General features: G+C 38.3%; 1 protein-coding gene across 2 annotated transcripts; it reads right to left on the reverse strand.

Moving 5' to 3' along the window:
• Positions 1 to 9,719: 9,719 nt before the first annotated feature.
• LOC137712629 (dynamin-related protein 4C-like) lies at positions 9,720 to 19,943 on the reverse strand. 2 transcript variants are annotated; one of them, XM_068451742.1, is made up of 3 exons: positions 19,727 to 19,943; positions 17,576 to 19,629; positions 9,720 to 10,171 (listed from the first exon to the last, which is right to left on the reverse strand). In XM_068451742.1, the coding sequence occupies exons 1-2, from the start codon at positions 19,827 to 19,829 to the stop codon at positions 17,600 to 17,602; spliced, it is 2,133 nt and encodes a 710-aa protein (XP_068307843.1). In that variant the 5' UTR covers positions 19,830 to 19,943; the 3' UTR covers positions 9,720 to 10,171; positions 17,576 to 17,599. The 2 variants fall into 2 exon arrangements, with proteins under 2 accessions (XP_068307843.1, XP_068307842.1); XM_068451741.1 differs by lacking the exon at positions 9,720 to 10,171 and having other exon boundaries at positions 17,400 to 19,629.
• Between the last annotated feature and the right edge of the window lie 1,325 nt (positions 19,944 to 21,268).

Raw genomic sequence — 21,268 nt, forward strand, 5'->3', positions numbered from 1 at the left:
AATTGCACTTAAGTATGGAACCTTGGGTTATAAAACCTCTTCATTATCTATCTTTGGACGGTATAGGTCTCATTGTGCATCAAGCGTACAGATGACCATGAGAGTACTCAAGGGCAACGTTATCATTAAAGCAATGTAATACCGTCTTGGTGTAGTTTGACTGATGGACCAGAATGTTGGATTGTGAACTACCTTAGTACATATTTGCAGAAGTGCGGCGGTTGGCGTAAGCATAAATAATCATTTTAACATGCATGTTAGCAGAATGTTGGATTCTGTTTAATTATATTAAATTAATTTATGTATTGGTTATGTTCAGGTATAATAAAATTAAGGACACATGTATAAACTTAGAGTAAGTTTTAGAATTCTCACCTTTAGATTTCATAGGTGGACATATTCAATGTTGTTGAGGCTCCCAAGTGTTACCCCTATACCAATATCTACATGAATAAATCTTCGGGTAGTGAAGCAAGAAGACGACGATCTGCTAGAACTTTATCCATCAGGTAGGTGTTGCAGCAAAGGGATTTGGTATGGTGTTTTGTTTTTCAATTCTCTAAATTGGAAAACCTAATTCTTTTCTCTCTAATTTCTATTTCCACTTTGTGAATTCTCACACTATGTTACATAGAGAACAATCTCTAATTAAACCAATAGGATTACAAATTAATTGTCCACCACAAACGTGTGTCGCATGCCCTAGGGAAATTTTTGAGAAACTTTTGGGTTAACTAGTCTGTATCACGTTACTTGCTCGTCTCAAGAAGAGATTCTTTCACGTCACCAGTTTACCACACTACAATTTTGAATTTATTAGATGTATAATACAATTTGTTTAACAAATGACCAACTTTACAAATATTTTTGTGAAGTGATTTCACATATATTTTTTTAGCTTTTTACACACTCAAGTTTAATTTTGGATGTTGATTCCATTTGATTGATTCAATCTGGTGGCCATAAATAAAGAGAGGTATGTGAGAAACTAAAAATGGTTTGTGCAAATCCATGACACTACTGAGCATGAATTTTAGTTGGATGAAAAAAGACCTTACGCCTTGTACAAGTGGGAGGATGTGACATGAGTGCCTTTATTTAAGGATGAGGAATGCTAAGGTGACTCTCAAAAGTAGGACTCTCTGTCACCTTAGAGCTAGTTTAACATCAATTCATTCATGTGCCAGCATTATAAGACTAATGCTAGGAAGACTAAATGTCACATCCCGCCCCGGGCGGGACTACTTCCCGGGCCCGACTCCACTACCTTAGCACGATATTGTCCGCTTTGGGCTTACCATTCCCTCACGGTTTTGTTTTTGGGAACTCACGAGTAACTTCCCAGTGGGTCACCCATCATGGGATTGCTCTAGCCCCCTTCTCGCTTAACTTCGGAGTTCCTACGGAACCCGAAGCCAGTGAGCTCCCAAAAGGCCTCGTGCTAGGTAGGGATGCGAATATACATTTAAGGATCACTCCCCTGGGCGATATGGGATGTTACAATCCACCCCCCTTAGGGGCCCGACGTCCTCGTCGGCACACTTCCGGCTAGGGATTGGCTCTGATACCAATTGTCACATCCCGCCCCGGGCGGGACTACTTCCCGGGCTCGACTCCACTACCTTAGCACGATATTGTCCGCTTTGGGCTTACCATTCCCTCACGGTTTTGTTTTTGGGAACTCACGAGCAACTTCCCAGTGGGTCACCCATCATGGGATTGCTCTAGCCCCCTTCTCGCTTAACTTCGGAGTTCCTACGGAACCCGAAGCCAGTGAGCTCCCAAAAGGCCTCGTGCTAGGTAGGGATGAGACTATACATTTAAGGATCACTCCCCTGGGCGATATGGGATGTTACACTAAATTTGTAGACAAAATTTATAAACTAAATGACATGGAAGTTGATGATTATATTATTACTTAAGCGTTGATAAATGTGTTCATTTCATATTGGTGACACGTCATTTAGTTTGTAAATTTTTTTTACAAATTTAGTCTCCCTAGCATTACCCGCATTATAAAATATTGTGCTAAATATATGAGGTGACAGGGAGTCCATAGAGAGTCTCTTTTATATTTCTCTTCAAGAATTTATCCTCATTCTCCCCGATTAATAATTTCACCAAAAATGTTTTCTAAATGCTCACTTATCAAGATTAAGCCCTTGTTTGGTATTGTTTTTTTTCATCAAAAGTTGCTTCACTTTAAAGTTAAGCAGTAAAAATGTGTTTGGTGAAAATAAATTATTTTGCTTATATTAAAAGTAATGCATTGCCTCTAGACAACAGATTTTAAAAGCAATATGTAGGTAAAACTGCTTTAATAAAAAGTAGAGTTGAGCATTTAATGAATATTTTTAATTCCTGTAATACACTCAATAAATTTTTCTTTTAAAAAATAACATTATTTATTCTTGTAGACACATTTTATCATTGGAGAACAAAGTGACCACCACTATAAACCCTAACCTCTTACATCACCATTGCCATGATCACTATCACTGTTGCCACCATCACCACACTACAATTGCGTCACGACCACCACAACCATACGCGCCACCACTACCATGGCCATTGTTACCACCATGCCACCACCGCCACCACCACCACCATAAGCACAACCGCCACCACTGCTACCATAACCGCCACCATTGCTATTGTTGCCACCCCTACCACCAATGTTGCCTTTGTGGCCCAACCACCACACCCCTTTATTGGCACCACCACCACCGCCATCACAACCCCTTGCCCTTATCACCGTTGTCATCGTCACCACCAACATTGTTACGTCTATTTTTGTCATTATATACAATTATAAAATATGAAATACTTTTACACTATTTTTCATACTTATAACACTTTTAAAAATACAGTTCATTAAACACTCAACTACTTTATTTTGTAGCAGATTATTCTTAAAGCACACCAGAAGCAGTTTTTTTTTAAGAAGCACATCAATCTCAAAATGACAATAAGATTATGAGTTTTGTAATTGAGGTAAATATATTATGTATTTCACCAAAACGATTTTAAATAATTTGTAATAAGATGATGCAAAAGAAGAGAAGAAATGTGACACATAAAATTAAAGCAAAGCAAATGATTTTCTTGGGTTTTAACACCCATATATTCTTTTGTTGGTTTATCATTTTCACCAAGCTCCACCTCATCAATACTTAAAGAAATGATTTATGTTCCGATTCAGAAACCAAACTCCGCCTCATCAATACTTAAATAATTTGATGCATTACTTTTGTTTCCTTTTGAAGGCCCAAACAAGAAACTAAGCAACACTAGACAAAGACAACTGCTATATAATGGGTGTTTTAGAAACTCAAAAGCTTCAATTTGTTTTGAGAATCAATTTGTTTGTAATAATGCTAGGGAGATTAATTTTTTTAAACCAAATTGCAAATCAAATAATGTGTCACCAATTTTAACTTCCTCTTTTACTGTTATACAAGCGAAAACGAGAGAGATTTAATATGAGTAAAGGTATACTTTACTTCTTGAGATACAAGTTTATTGTTATAATTTAGCAAGGTTTCTTCTAAGGATCTTGGCTTTCTTTATCTGTAAAGAAGTTGGGTTTTTGGTTGTTTAATTATTTTAAAATTGCAAGATAAAAAGGGATACAAAGGAGAAGAGACATATATATATATATAATATATATATATATATATAATATATATATATATATATATATATATATATTATATATATATGTTTTTTTGTCTCTTATCAGTTAGGGTTTCTACAATGCGTGTCGGATTCTTTACCTAAGTAAGTTTTTATTTGTCAGATTAGTCACGAAGGCTCACTGTCAAATTAAATGAAAAGTAATGAAAATAGAAAACATAAAACAAAATATCGAAGTTTACTGCTAGTAGGATGAATTAGTTGAATATCAGAGTGCACAATGAACAAGACTACACAATAATAAAAATATTATTAAATAAACAAAAACATCGAAACGGCTATATAACACTAAAAAGCTACATTGTGACTAACTTATTCATGATTGAATAACAAGCATGTTATTTATAATAAACTAGCCCTAACTCTAAAAGGTAAGAAACCAAAACCCTAATGCTAATGGGCTAAGCCCAAAAAACCAAACATTAGAGTAAACCTAAATACTAATGTTTTCCAACACCTGACAAACTCATGGCAGTATACGACATGGGTTTGTAAACAAGCAGTTGCGGACTGGCTCTGTTAGGCGGACATACAGGCAGGCTCCTCAACGTGGACAGACAAGCAAGCTCCGCAATGCGGCCAGAAGAAAGCAACAATCCCAAAAATGATTCCAAAAATCACACCGATAATATAGATTGCAAGCTTTCCTTGTGAATCAAGATAACACCCAAACATACATGACCAGAAGGTAGAAGCAAATATCTCTCACAAAGTCCGATTTGTGAACTCGAATGCGCCTTTTGCACATTGAAATGCTTAAGATTCCAACCACAGCACACGACACAAAGGAAGCACCGCCCAAAACTATATTAAGACCAATTTCGCCCGTCCCGCCACCCATAGACGAAACAAGACTGGAAAACACAACAGGGGCTCCATTGCCAAGAGAAAGCAGAGTTACCCCAGCATTGTAGGGGACAATTTTAACAACCTAGATAAACTATCAAGTGAAGAACAAAAGTACTCAGAAGCTGTGTTCCCCAACACATAGAACAAAACCAGAAGCCAAAGAAACTTACAGCAATAATCCAATTGAGGAAAAGTTCCAAAATTGCAGTAGAAAATGTTAAGGTAGTTTATATAGCCTTGGGAGACAAATGTGTTGTTGGATTTAAGGTAAAAGCACTTAGCTTTGTAGTCATCTAAAATAAGAAAACCCTTGCAATCTAGTGAATCAGAAAATCTGGAAACCCCAGAAGTGCTTATCTCAGAAGTGCTTCGAACCAAAAAGTCTGAAGCATGGGAATGTACAACCAAGAAAGCGCATCCCACTAACAGAAACGAGATGTTCAAGAAAATGACGTAATTTTTGTACTTTGGTAAGAAAACTAAGGTACCCATTAGGGAAATTTAATCTAATTTAAAATTAATAAAAAAAAGTACAGAAATTGATTGAAATTGAATCTACCTTTATGATTGTGCTCCAGAGCAATTGGAGAAGATCACGAAAATCCAAAAATTAGGGTAGAAATTGAAATGGATGGAGGATTTTGGAGTTCGGTAAAGCTTAAGGATTAAGGTTGCTTGCTGCTTTTCTCGTTGAGAGAAGTGTAAGAGACAGCTTCCCTCCTGAGTTTCCACTTTGTAGGAATATTGTTACTTTATCAAATGTAAGGGCATAGATCATGGATGCTGACAATATTGAGGACACGTGTCGAATGATGGTGTCGTTGGGGGCCATTACCGTCCAAGAAAAAGCAGTTTCCACGGCGTTCAAGCGGAAAAAACTACACGTGGGAATTTGGTGGACGTTGGCTGTCACAGTGAGTTTAGCATCTGATCTGTGAGAGCAAAGAGAATCCACGTTATATACAGATTTGCTCACATCTATCGATTGACCGAAAAAAAAAAAAAAAAAAAAAAAAAAAACCTTCAACATCAATCCGCCCCTCCTTGCCGATGTGCTTTACATTTTTCGAATGAGGATTCGCTTCAGATCATCTTTGTAAAGATCATGAGAATCCTTCAATCATATCCATTTATCGTATATCGTACGGTCAGAAATTATTGTAAATTTTTTTATTTAAAATTGAATATAAACAGTAATTAACAAAAACTGATCGCACGATATACGATAAACATATGTAATTAGAGGATCCTTGGACTCTTCACGAAAAGGATCCTCATTCACATTTTTCTATCTTTCTTCATTGTTTGACTTTTTTTTTAATGCTGTGGCATATATTCGTCACAAAAGGTTTGAGCAGTAGCAAAAATACAAAAAGCTGAGAATAGATTCCAGCACAATTACATGCTACAATCAGTGCTTTACATATCTACATTATTTGTTTGTAGATCACATTCTATCTGTCTTCATTATTTGACTAATTTTTTTTTTTTTTTTTAAAGCTGTGGCATATATTCGTCACAAGGTTTAAGCAGTAGCAAAAATACAAAAAGCTGAGAATAGATTCCAGCACAATTACATACTGCAATCAGTGCTTTACATATCTACATTATTTGTTTGTAGATCACATTCTCACATTCTTTGAGATATCTTTGGACTAGTCTCTCTTAAGTCACTCATTCCTCTGAAAAAAGAGATTCTATCGCATCACTAGTTTATCACACTACAATCATGAACTTATTGAATGGATAACAACAACAACAAAGTCTTTTTCTAATAAGTGGAGTCGGTTATATAAACTTAAACGTCACTGCGCTCAGTTTTGCACAAAATTTATTAGATGTATACACAATGTGTTTAATACATGACCAACTTTACAAATATTTTTGGAAAGTAACATTCATACATATTTTTTAGCTTTTGACACATTTATGTTTAATTCTGACCACTAATTATGTATAATTTATTTAATCTAATAATCATAAATAAAAATAACCGAGTAAAAACTAAAAAAAAGTGAAAAAAAATCTGTGAAGCTACTGCGCCTGGATTTTAATTACAATAGAAAGTCCCTCCGCCTCGTACAAGTAGGACTGTAGGAAGATGTGACATGATTGCTTTTATTCAATCCCCATTCTTCTCCCCCACTTGACCATTGGACATTCTTCTCCCCCACTTGACCATTTCATCAACAATTTTGTCTAAATGCTTTTGATTCCTTTTTCAATTTGATGCTAGGACCAAACAAGAAACAAAGCAACACTAGACAAAAATAACTGTCGTACAATAGCAAGATAAAAAGGGTTACAAAGGGGAATATACATACATACATATAAGAAGAAATACTTTGAATACTACGGTATATTATTCATCATCTAGGGTTTACAAATATATAGGCACACATACCTTATTCTACAAGGAAAGTAATTACAAAGGATAAGGAAACTAAATCCTAAAGATTACATATCCTAATCCTACCTAAAATAGGATTCCAATAACATTTACAATAAGACTCAAATCAACACTCCCCTTCAAGTTGGTGCATCGACATCATATATGCCCAACTTGATAATTAAATCTTGGAAAACCTTACTAGATACTGCATGAGTAAGAACATCAATAACTACTCTCCTGAACTCACAAACGATATAGACACAATCTTCCTTTCAAGATTTTCCTTGATAAAGTGTCGATCAACATCCACATGCTTTGTTCGATCATGTTGTACTAGATTATCAACTATTTCCCTTGCAGATTTATTATCACAATATAGCCTCCTTTGGTTCAAAACCAAGACATCTCAAAAGTTTACGTAACCAAAGAAGTTCACATATTCCATGGGCCATACCTTTATACTCAGCTTTTGCAGACAATCTTGACACCACTTTTTGCTTCTTACTACGCCACGTAACCAAATTAACTCCAACAAATGTAAAATACCCAAATGTAAATCATCTGTCAGTAACATTGCCAACTCATCTGCATCTATAAACCCCTCAATCTTTAGATGTCCATGATTTCCATAAAGTGTTCATTTACCAGGTGCAGACTTTAGATATGGGAAAATTCGCATTACCACAACCATGTGATCTTCATTTGGGTGAGTGCATAAACTGACTTACAACACTCATAACATACTTAATATCAGGACGAGTATGAGATAAATAAATTAACCTCCTTACAAGTCTTTGATATCTACCCCTATCAACAGGAACATGATCTGGGTAAATACCCAAGTGATGCTTCTCTACCATAGGAGTATCCATAGGTTTACACCTTAACATACCAGTCTCTTTCAACAAATCTAACATATATTTTGGCTGGGATAAGAAAATTCCTTTAGGTGAACAAGCAACCTCAACTCCAAGGAAGTACTTCAATTCTCCCAAATCTTTCATCTCAAATTCAAATGCAAGTTTTACCTGTAACTTCTGAATTTCTTCAAAATCATCCCCTGTAATAATCATATCATCCACATAAATGATTAAAGCTGTCAATTTGCCAAGCCTACGCTTCAGAAACAGAGTGTGATCTAAATGACTCTGGCTATATCCATATTCTTAAGTACTTGAGTAAACCTATCAAACCAAGCACGGGGTGATTGCTTGAGCCCATAAAAACATTTACGCAATATGCACACTCCTGTATTACCACTCGCACTATATCCTGGTGGAAAGACCATGTACACTTCTTCTTCTAAGTTCCCATGAAGGAACGCATTCTTCACATCAAATTGTTTAAGAGGCCAATCTATATTTGCAGCTAAGGAAATCAAAACACGCAGCGTATTCATCTTTGCTACTGAAGAAAATGTTTCTTGGTAATCTACACCACTTGTTTGAGTATACCCATTAACCACTAACCTTGCTTTGTACCTATCCACTGATCCATCAACCTTATACTTGATCGTAAACATCCAGCGATAGCCAACAAGTTTCTTCCATTTTGGTAACTGCACTATCTCCGAGGCTTTATTCGTCTGCAATGTTGACATTTCTTCATCCATCGCTTGTATCCACTTAGGGTATTGGAGGGCTTCTTCTACCTAAATTGGAATTTTGATTGATTCCATATGATTTACCAATGCCCTACGTTCTAGTGAACAACACTCACATGATACATAATTAGCAATCGAATACTTGTCATTCCCTTCCGGAGAGAACCTGTCATCTGGCACACCACCGATTCTGTCTTGTTGGCAATTTATAAGTGCTTACACCAATATCAGGATTAGTTGTACTATCATTTAAAAAACTTACCTCTTTTTACTGAAAAAAAAAAAAACTTACCTTTTGGATATTCATAGGAGATGGAACAGGCATTGTAGGATTAGAAAGATGGGGTACTTCGAACATACTGGGCACTTTGGCAGACTCTTGTTGAACTGAGTTGTACTATTCGATGGGAGCCTACAGAACTAGACTATTTTCTTCAATTACAGTTTGCTGAACTTGGCTATTGGGTTTGGAAAACTCCTGCAGAACAATTGGGCGGATTTCCACAACTTCTCTTTCTCCCCCTGAAGTATATTCCAACCAACTTAGATCACCAATATCACTAATCTCCCCCTGGTGATTTGAATTAGATATAGATGAAGTATACAAATATTCAGACTCCGAGAAAGTCACATCCATGGTTACAAACATACGTTGACTAGCAGGATGATAACACTTGAGTCCTTTCTAATGCGGAGAAAATCCAAGAAAGACACAACGGTATGCACATGGATCAAGCTTACTACGATGAGCTTTCTGAATGTGAACATAAATCACACAACCAAAGATCGGAGGTGACAAAGTATTTGTAGAACCCACTAGAACAAGTTGAGTAAGCTCCTGAAGTGGTGTTTGATAATTCAAGACCCGAGACGGCATACGATTCATAACATAAACTGCATGTACAACTGCTTCAGGCCAGAAGCATTTAGAAATAGATGCACCAATAAGCAAAATGCGAGCTGTCTCCACGATATGACGATTTTTCCTTTCCACCACCCCATTTTGTTGTGGGGTATTCAGACAGGTAGTTTCATGAACAATTCCACGATCTTGTAGAAACTGAGATAACTCAGAATTTATGTACTATCCACAATTGTCAGAACGCAAAACTTTAATATCTGATGAATATTGAGTTTTAACCATTTGAAGAAACAAACGAAACACATTATATACCTCACTTTTATTTTTTAGCACATACAACCACGTCATACGGGTTCAGTTATCCATGAAAGTAATAAATCACTTAATTCCCAAAGTAGTACTAACAGGGGAAGCCCCTACACATCAGAATGTACTAGTGTAAACGGAGAAGATCTTCTATTCATATTTGAAGGGAATAAAACACAATGACTTTTGGCTAAAATACATACTTCACACTTAAATTCCCATCACGTGGCAGTACAGTATAGGCCCGCTCCCTGGCTCTGATACCATTGAACAAATTAGGTAACATATGCTTCAAAAAACCAAACAATGCATGCCCCAAACAACGATGCAACAACAATACCTGCAATAGATTACTATCATGAGACACACGAACCAAATTAGCTCTTCCAGGAACTACGTTATCCACATAATATAGCCCCTCTCTCTTAGTGCCACACCCAATGATCTTCTTTGTTTGAATATCCTGAAGCAAGCAAAATAAAAGATACATTAGTACAACACAATCCAATTGTTCAGTGACTTGTGGTATAGACAATAAGTGATGAGATAATGATGAAACAAATAAACAATTATATAAGGGGAGAGAGAGGGTGTAAGACAAACTGTTCCCGCTCTAACAACAGGAGCAGCAGTACCATTGACAGTTGCCACATACTTTTTATGAGGATGGGTTATGGACTGAAACAAAGTTCTATCATACGTCATAAGATTTGTTGCATCGAAATCTAAAATCCAACATGTATTGGTCATTGTAATAACAATCTACTGCACAACAGTCACTACACACTACACAGCACTGACAAAACAGCAAGTACGCACAATATTGATACACAACAAACTCCGCAACTACAACCAACAATTGTAGGCAACCACGCGGCACAATTCTGCAATTCTAGCAGTAGACACGCTAATCCACGGACATAAATAACTAGCCCACGGTACAAGAGAACAATTCACACGTTGCAAGTAGCAGAAAGCAGCCACAAATCCCTTTTTCCCAAAAAATTGCAGAACTTGTAGACAGAATTTGCACATTGATACACGGAACAAACTGGTACACGGATAGTGCTGCAGACAGAAGGATGAAATACTAGTACTTAACATGCACAAGAACGAAGGCACGATACTCGAGAACAATTCAAGTGCAGCACGGCACAAGAATTGTAGTTATACTCACTGCAACAAACTGGACATCAAGCAGCAAAAAATGGATGAGGATTCTCTACCTTCTTAATCTCTTTACCTTTTCATGTTATTGGAAGTTGTCTAATGGACTTTAGGGTTTCTGGTTGTCTGCATGGCTGAGTTCGGTTTCTTAATGACAAGTTGTCAACTCCCTTAATTCATGGAGTTGGTATTTAGCTTCCTAAAGTGTTTTGTAAGGATCTCAAGGATGGGTTGTCATCTTCACTTTAGCTAAGTCATGGGCTAAAGTGATGGTCTTAACCCTACTCTCTTGTCTTCCCATACCTTGTCTTGTCCCTTACCTCTTAGGACTTCCTTCTTACTTGTAGGAGCTTCTTTCCTTAATTAAGACTTTTGCTTTTTCACGGGTCAAGTGCTGGTTCTTAGGGATTGTGTTTGCTCCCCTCTTGTAGCTTCTCCTTGTGATTCTCTATAAGTGTGATCATCTCTCTCTTGTAACACTTACAATCAATATACAATTCAATCTTTGAAAAGCAACATGGTATCAGAGCAGGAAATTTAACCTGCTCTTGCTATACTGCTTTCCAAAAGTATTCAACCTCAAAAATGTCTGAAGAAAATCCGGCAGCATCAAAAGCTGATAGCTCCCCGGAACTTTCCTCCGTAAATGTGCATAAAGTGGATGTCAACCCAAATCAAAGGTTAAGCTCAGTCGTATTGAATGAGTTTAATTACTTGCCATGGTCAAGAGCTGTGTCTTTGGCGTTGGGTGGCAGGTCCAAGTTAGGATTCATAAATGGAAGCATCAAAGTTCCTGATACTTCCTCGTCAAACTATGAATCCTGGCTGAGCAAGGATCAGCTAGTAATGTTATGGCTCTTGAATTCCATGGAACGAAAGTTAGCTGAAATTTTCAGCTACTCAGAATCTTCGTATCAACTATGGGAAGCAGTCAAGGAAATGTATGGCAGCCAAAATAATACTGCTCGGGTTTTTCAATTAAAGAAAGACATCTCCGATCTGTAACAAGATGGTAAGCCGTTTGTGCAACTCCTAGGAAGCATGAAGACCATATGGAATGAGTTGGAAACCTATCGTCCTCATACGACGGATGCAGCGTTGCTACAAAAGAGGGCAGAAGAAGACAAGATATTCCAACTCTTGTCCAGTCTTGACTCAACATATGAAGATCTGCGATGTCACATGCTCATGAACACTGAACTACCTTCCTTTCCAAGCGTGTGTGCAACGATTCAACGTGAGGAAGTGAGGAGGAAAGTCATGAACATGAGTACAATGCCAAATGTACCTGAGTCTAGGGCATATGTAACCAACGAAAGAAGGTACAAAGGAAAGCATCCTCACTTAAAGTGTCAACACTGCAATAATACAGGTCATGTTAGAGACACATGCTGGATTTTACATCCAGAATTAAAGCCTGATTTCATGAAGGGCATACAAAGGGTGAATCGTACTCCATATCGAGCAAATCATGCGTCCACCTCCATCTTCAATAGGTCAAATTCATTCAAGAACTTCACAGCAAATCCAGCAGAACTCATGAATGAGTTTATGTCATTTCTTCAAGGCAAGAAAGGAGGTGCTGAAATTGACAGTACTAATAACATGGAAGAAGGGACCTCGACAGCAATGCTTGGCAAGTTTACAGGTTTCTTGACGGACACAAAACCTGTACCCCAAGAAGACATGCAAGGTATTATGAAAGCCTTTAAAACTGCCCTCAAATTAAATATGTTGCATGATTTTTGGGTTGTAGATTCAGGTGCCACAGATCATATGACCAACCATGTGTCTAATTCTCAAAAGTTTGAAAGATTGACAAAACCTTCTCAAGTTTCAATAGCAAATGGAAATCACGTAAAGGTTTTAGGGAGAGAAAAAATAAAGTTGATGTCTGATGAAATCGAGTCAATAGCTTTGTATGTTCCTTCCTTCCCATTTCAACTTCTATCTGTGGGAAGGATCACAAATACATTGAATTGCTTAGCCATTTTTTCTCCTCACAATGTGATTTTTCAGGACTGTGCCACCAAAAAGACGATTGGTGAAGGGTTTTACTTAGATAGTCTCTATTACATGTCAAAGAGCAATCCCAGAGGGTTTTAAGCCAAGTTCAACTCCATTCACGATACTGAATTGTGGCATCAACGTTTAGCTCATCCTTCCTCACCCATTTTGTCAGCTTTATTCCCAAACTTAAGAAAGGATGATATGATTTGTGAAACATGTCACTTGTCTAAAGCCACTAGATTACCTTTTAACTCTTCTCTGTCCAGAATAAGTAAGTGTTTTGAACTAGTTCATTCAGATGTATGGGGACCAACTAGTGAATCTTTTGATGGCTACAAGTATTTTGTGATTTTTGTGGATGACTTCTCTCGAGTCACATGGTTGTATCTGCTAAAGTCTAAGAGTGAAGTTGTAGAAGTGTTTAAGGACTTCCATAATCTTGTTAAAAACCATTTCTCATCTCAAATACGAACCTTACGATCTGACAATGGCACCGAATACATGTCCCATATCATGAAACAATATTTGAGCTCTCATGGCATCATGCATCAAACGAGTTGCGTTGGAACCCCTCAACAAAATAGGGTAGCTGAACGTAAAAACCAAGACCTTCTTGAGAAAACAAGAGCACTAATGCTACAAATGCATGTACCAAAGAGTTTTTGGTCCCAAGGTGTTACGGCAGCTGTATATATCATCAATAGGTTACCTAGCCAAGTCTTGGAACTCAAGTCTCCCCTAGAGGTCCTGAAAGGAAGAAAAATTGATATCTCACATCTTAGAGTGTTTGGTTGCATCTGTTTTGTGCATGTTCAATCTCAATACCGAGATAAATTGGATCCTAGAGCTGCTAAATGTATCTTTCTAGGTTATTCATCTACTCAAAAGGGATATAAGTGTTATAATCCCCAACTAAGGAGAGTGATTGTGTCCAAAGATGTTCGATTTCATGAGACTAACTCTTTTTTTAACAAGACACGTGAAATCATAGGCCAAGGGGATGGCATCCTGGACCTGTTCCCATTACCAAGAATCGAACCTGAGGATCTACACCAATGAGAGCTTAGTCATGTCAACACTGATGCTTATCTCAATGAAGGTAACCGTGAAGACTCTCATCCTGATGATTCCATACAGGATGATGGCAGCGATAACCAAGAAAACCTTCAAGGTGTTGTTGAAAGTTTGAACGAGAGTGAGCCAACTCTCCCAAAACCTCGACGCAATCCTCGGCGTGATAGGCAGCCTCTCACAATGTTTTAAGATTTTGACATATATAAACCGAGGCATCCAATGTCAAATTATGTGTCGTATCAAAAGGTGACTCCATCGCATGCTACCTTTCTTAACAACATTTCCAGTCACAGTGAGCCTCAAAGTTTCCATGAGGCTAATAATCAGGCTGTGTGGCAAGAAGCAATGCGAGATGAACTCAAAGCTCTAGACCAACACAACACCTGGAGCATCACCAAACTTCCAAAAGGAAAAAGGGCAGTGGGTTGCAAATGGATCTATAAGATCAAGTTTAATGCAGATGGTTCAATTGAGAGGCATAAAGCCAGGCTAGTGGCTCGCGGGTTCACTCAAACATTTGAGGTGGACTACAAAGAAACATTCACGCCTGTTGCAAAAATGAACTCAGTTAGGGTGTTATTGTCTGTTGCTGTCAATAAGGGTTGGTCTATGTATCAAATGGACGTAAAGAACGCCTTCCTTCATTGTGATCTCGAAGAAGAAGTCTACATGCGATTGCCCCCTGGACATCCTCAAAGTCAGGTCCCTGATTTGGTGTGTAAGTTACATAAGTCTATTTATGGACTGAAGCAATCGCCTCATGCTTGGTATGCTAAACTAAGTTCAGTTCTTCATAGTGCTGGTTTCAAAATGAGTGGTGCCGATTCATCATTATTTGTTCGTACTGGAGCTGGTGGGAAATTAGTGGTGTTGGTTTATGTGGATGATTTAATAATTACTGGTGATAATGCTGCAGAGATCTTCAACCTCAAACAATCACTGCAACAAAAGTTTGTGATTAATGACCTTGGGGTGTTGAAATATTTTCTTGGGATCGAAATGGCATCTTCTCACAAGGGTTTATTTCTTAATCAACGGAAATATGTCATGGATATTCTCAAGGATGCTAATATGAGTGAGTCTAAGCCTGCCACTACTCCTATCGATAGCAAGCTCAAACTTAACTTGGGTGGAACTCCACTCGCAAATATCAGTTCCTACCAGAGGTTTGTTGGTAAGCTGATCTACCTAACGATCACCAGACCAGATATCTCATATGCAGTGAGTATTGTCAGTCAATTCATGCACACTCCCTCCATCGATCATTTGAACCTTGTAAAGAGGATCTTACGTTACTTGAAAGGGTCTATTGGTCGTGGTATTCTCATGACAAAGAATGACCACACTCATATCATGGGGTACTGTGATGCAGATTGGGTAGGTAATGCCATCGATCGCAAATCCACTAGTGGTTACTGCACCTTTGTTGGTGGAAACTTGGTCACCTGGAAAAGTAAAAAGCAAACTGTAATCGCCAGATCCAGTGCCGAAGCTGAGTATCGTGCAATGGCTTCAACAGCATGTGAATTAATCTGGCTCAAGGGTCTTCTATGTGATTTAGGGTTTTCTGCAACCCTTCCTATGTCTCTATTCTGTGACAACCAAGCTGCCATGCACATAGCTTCCAATCCCGTGTTTCACGAACGAACGAAGCACATTGAAGTTAACTGTCATTACATTCGTGAACAGGTGCAATCACAAGTAATTCAGACACACTACACAAGAAGCTCCGACCAATTGGCCGACATTCTCACAAAGCCCTTACCTTCTCATCAGTTTCAGCGACTTCAGTCCAAGCTTGGATCCATCAACCTTTTGGATCCAGCTTAAGGGGGAGTATTGGAAGTTGTCTAATGGACTTTAGGGTTTCTGGTTGTCTGCATGGCTGAGTTTGGTTTCTTAGTGACAAGTTGTCAACTCCCTTAATTCATGGAGTTGGTATTTAGCTTCCCAAAGTGTTTTGTAAGGATCTCAAGGATGGGTTGTCATCCTCACTTTAGCTAAGTCATGGGCTAAAGTGATGGTCTTAACCCTACTCTCTTGTCTTCCCATACCTTGTCTTGTCCCTTACCTCTTAGGACTTCCTTCTTACTTGTAGGAGCTTCTTTCCTTAATTAAGACTTTTGCTTTTTCACGGGTCAAGTGTTGGTTCTTAGGGATTGTGTTTGCTCCCCTCTTGTAGCTTCTCCTTGTGATTCTCTATAAGTGTGATCATCTCTCTCTTGTAACACTTACAATCAACATACAATTCAATCTTTGAAAAGCAACACATATCGTCCTATTTGAACGGTCACGGTTAAGCCACGTCAACATCTTATATTAATTTTTTTATAGAGATAATAAGACAAAAAATAATATATTAGAGGAGGAGATGAAAGGAAATGAGAATATAAGGATAGTGAATCCTCCTTTGCAAAAAATTGTCACAACATCAGTAAACAACTCCTTGTTAAAGCCAACCGCAGACGGCAATTTTGATTACGGCCGCACTGTAAACAGCAGTAAATCACGGCAGACAGCCCTGTTACACCGGCAGAACTTGATGTCACTGCAGCAGATACAAATACTATTGCCTAAGCCAAATTGTATACGGCACAGCAACAACAGTCACACAGTACCCCACACAATATACTACCCACGGGATTAAGGAAAAGGTACTTTGACAATTGATGCAAAGCAATTGTATACTAACAATTGCACAATTTTTTATTTTTTTTATTTTCTTTTTAAGGAAATCTCGATGGTACGAGGGAATACTTTGAATACTTTTTTATTTTTTTGCACAACAATTGTACACTGCAAAACCCACAAGCGCAACAATACCATTAAACGAAACGAAGCTTTGATACCAAGAAGAAATACTTTGAATACTACGTTATATTATTCATCATGTAGGGTTTACAAATATATAGGCACACATACCTTATTTTACAAGGAAAGTAATTACAAAGGATAACGAAACTAAATCCTAAAGATTACATATCCTAATCCTACCTAAAATAGGGCTCCAATAATTTTTACAATTAAGACTCAAATCAACAATATATATATATATATATATATATATATATATATATGTGTGTGTGTGCGCGCGCGCGCGCGCGCGCATGTGCGTGTGTATGTGTGTGTGTGTATATATATATATATATATATTTTTTTTTTTCAATTAAGATGATAACCTTTCTTGGATAGAGAACCGAGAAGATACACCTGCAAACAAGTTTATTTATCTTTGACAAGCAACACTATTTACATATTTATTCTCAGGTTATAACAAGTTTGATGTTGAAAGGAAGATTTAGAGAAGGTAGTTTTCTTATTAGTTAGGGTTTCTACAATGCGTGTCGCATTCTTTACCTAAATAAGTTTATATGCTTGTCAGATTAGTCATGAAAGCTCACCATCAAATTAAATGAATGGTAATGAAAGCAGAAAACACGAGACAAAAAATCGAAGTTAACATTAAACTTGACATGGATTACCACAACCATACGACTACCACGTAACAAGAACACAAGGGAAAGAAAAGAACATAAAAACAAAAGTTGAGAAACAAACAAACACCCACATTAGACAACAGACTGCATACTTCTATTTTAGACCACTTTTGTAGTACCTTCAAAGCTAATTGGCAAGCTAGTTAATCACCATATGTGATAATGCTGTCCATAATCTTGGCCACCACCTCCTTAGAATCCCTCAGTTTTTTTATGCTTTTGTTAAGCTTCTCACGCTTTGCTGCCACTGCTGGCGACTCCTCCAGCATCCTCTCGATTCCCCCACCGTAAGGCCCCATCAACTCATTCACAATCTCAGCTTCCATCTCTGTGTTCACAAGGTTAAAGATAGACAGCTGCGAGTGCAATGCCATGGAGTCCACAAGCCTCCTCAAAACAACCTTCCAATAGGCAATCATTCTCATTTTAAGGTCATAAGCTTGAGCTAACACAAGGGGGTGCTTCCTCAGAACACCGACTTCCACTTCCCCGATGCCTTCTATATCTATGATAGAAGGTTTCTTCTCATCAGCTAAGACGCCGTGAATGAATTCATTTTGACTAGTCATCAATTTGTTCCATTCGGAAACATAATCACCATCACACGTATAATCTGTCAGCTTTTCCATCTCTACAAGCTCCAGCACCCACTTGTTTGACCTTTCCTTCATCTTGGCCATTAGATTATCGCCGGCACGTCTTGCTGACAGCTGCAGCTGATGATAGTTCTCCGTATAATGCATCAACACAGAAATAACCACCTCTTCAATGTAGCTCCACACTTTTTCCACAAATGCAATCGGAATACTCGAAATTTCATTCACTTTTCCCTGCAAGATAATGAGGAAAGCATTGCGCGGAAGAAAGTTCGGAAGTGAAATACCTTTGGCCTCCTCCAAGATCTTGATCTCCTCCATCAAGAAGTTGCTCTTTGCATCAGTCTCAGCACATCTGTGAAGTTCACCAGAGTACAGGTTGAGCATCTCAAACAATCTAGCAGTGCAGTGCATGTGACTGTCTTCCGCGTACTCCTCAAATTCTCCTCTCAAAAGAATCTTCCTAAGCGATTCCTTAGCCAAGCCAATGATTTGCATAAAGGCCGTCATGGCCTGGGGAACAGATGAAAGACTCTTCGGCATTTTATTCAGTTCCATAATGCAGAAGTTCAGCCTGTCATTGATCTTCTTCACTATATCGGGTATATTTCTTGCTATGCTGTTTGCTTGAATTTGGACCAACTTCTGTGCTAAAACTGGAATACCGACAATGGACTTGTCAATCTTCGAAAGCAGGGGATGGGTTTGAAATAGTTCATGAGCCATCGCTGCTGCCTCCTCATAAGTTTCGTCACCAATCCTGTTCCTTACACAGACATAACCAAGACCAATGTTTACATCATCTCTAGTGACCTTCTCAAGTAGTCCCTCCGGTGCCTTGTCCACTTTCGTAACCACAGCGAGCGTCCTCTCACCAGTTTTATCTACACTTTGTGACATCCGGATTGACTCACACGTAGTAAAATCCACCGTAGCAGACAATACATTCAGAATAATACTTTCTTCCGGCTTAATATACTCCATGATCATATCTTTGATCTGATCATAAATATTTTCAGGTTGGCCATGGACCGGAACCCTTGTGATTCCCGGAAGATCAACCATAGTCAGATCCGGAACCCCATTCTTCTTCACCAACAAAGTAAGTGGCGTGTTCGAAATTCCCTTACCTCCTCCCGCAATAGAATTAGTAGCTTTCACAATATCTTTGGCGATATTGTCTTCATCAGTACGATCAACTCTGCCATTGTACTCCAAGGAAAGTTCAGGCTGAGGACTCGAGTGGTGTTCCAGCCTCATAATAAGAGGCACTCTCGTGCAGATGCCTTGGCCCCGAGGGAGGCTGATGCCGGCCAAGGATTCGAGCACGCTAGACTTCCCCGATGACTGGTCTCCGACCACCACAATCGTTGGCAGCTGAATGCCTTCATCCATCACCATCAAGCTGCGTAACTTGTCTACCGCATCCAGAAGAGGGCGGATCTTGTCGTTGTAGGACGACACAATGGGTGCGCATTTGAGAGGTACTGCGTCTAGTTCTGCCTGAACCATGGCGAGGGAGCTGTCACTGTTTAAAACTGTGGAAATCGATTCCATTTGCCTTCGTCCTTCCGTTCCTGAATTATAGCAAGTCAAAATAATGGTGAAAAATCTTGAGAGAAACCGAGATAATTTCAAGCTTAGCTAAAGAATTGAGGTTCTCTGGCAGCTTACCCTCCAGTTTAGAACATTTTTTTACTATGAACGTTTTCAGGTAAGGGAAAACACCACTTTCGTGAACCAGTTGGAAACGAAGCCTTTCTTTCCAATGCTGCATTTCCACAAACTCAAGAGTCTCTAATACCCGAAAAGGCAAGTTACGCTCTCAATAAAACTCAGCACCAATTCGAAGATGGAGTAAAATGTTCTGTATTGAGTTTATGACTTAATGGAGTAAAATGTTCTATTTATAGCTACTGCTATATATCATTCTTAGCCTTTAAGCAACTTAACTGACTCTAAATCAACAATAACAACACATCCAACAAAAATGTTACTTTTTCGACATATTTGGACCTTTTTATTTTAACAAATAACACGTATCATTTTTTACACAAAATGAAAAGCAAGAATTTTAAAGCTTTTGTCTGGAAATTAACAATGAGAAACAACCAAAATTAAAGTTGACAAAAAAAGTAGAGAACTTAATTCATATCGAATCTACCTTTATGATAGTGCTCCAGAGAAATTGAAAAGAATGGAGGGTTTTTGAATTTGGTATTTTTTTTGGGTGGAGAAAAGTGGAAGAGAAATAACCTTTAAAGATTCCTTTTTGAGTTTTCACAGAATGGAGGGTTTTTGAATTTGGTATTTTTTTTGGGTGGAGAAAAGTGGAAGAGAAATAACCTTTAAAGATTCCTTTCTGAGTTTTCACATTGGGAATTGGATCCGCTCCGAATTTTAGTGTCCGGAATCTGTGGATCAACCAATTTGGACCGCTGATTGGTGTGCAAAAAAAAAATCAGAGCCATTCATTGTGTGTGGTGGGCCATGAATATAAATTAATGGAGACCATTGGTTTCAATTTGTGCGGCCCAAATTGATTGATGCACAGACTCTAGACACTAAGGTCTGGAGCAGATCCAATTCCTTCACATGGTGGAGATTTTGTTTCAATTTACCATGGTAAGACCATAGATCATGGATGTTGACATGGTTGGACAGATGTCGAATCATTGTGTCCTTGGGCCCCCCACTGTCAAAGAAAAAGCAGTCACCATGGGCATCCAAGCGGAAAGAGAACCCACAATAGTATAAAGATTTTGCATCACACTCATAGCTTCGACATCAATCATTTTCCCTCCTTGCCGATGTTCTTTATATTTTACTTTCTATCTTGATAAGTTATTTGTAGATGGCATTTTCTGAGAATCTCTTGGGTGTCGTATGCGTGCTACATCACTTGTGTGTGTCAAAACACGTATAAACATTATTTCTTTCAATTGAGATTTAAAATTAAAAGTGTTGGAAATTTTGAGTAGAAATTTCATTGTCCTACATTGGTTACTACCAAAAGGTTTCCTCATTTTATAAGGCTTTGTCCTTATTAGAAAGTGATTAAAGTGATGGACCATGTAACTAAAGTCTGCTTAGTAGACCTCTAAGAAATTGTGGTTCCACCAACAATACCCATTTGGGATCTTGCCATGTGCAGATCGAATAAGTACCCAACATCTCGAGAACGGCCCCCGGGGGGGGGGGGGGGGTGGGGGGCGG

Source organism: Pyrus communis, chromosome 13, assembly GCF_963583255.1.
Source record: "Pyrus communis chromosome 13, drPyrComm1.1, whole genome shotgun sequence".
Taxonomy (NCBI): Eukaryota; Viridiplantae; Streptophyta; class Magnoliopsida; order Rosales; family Rosaceae; genus Pyrus; species Pyrus communis.

What these genes read in the sequence shown, in the direction of transcription:
- LOC137712629 (XM_068451742.1), bottom strand. Translation starts at nt 19,829, where the DNA reads ATGCAGCATTGGAAAGAAAGGCTTCGTTTCCAACTGGTTCACGAAAGT. An exon ending in AAAATGTTCTAAACTGGAGG is followed by an intron (nt 19,630 to 19,726) that starts GTAAGCTGCCAG and finishes GCTATAATTCAG; the next exon opens with GAACGGAAGGACGAAGGCAA.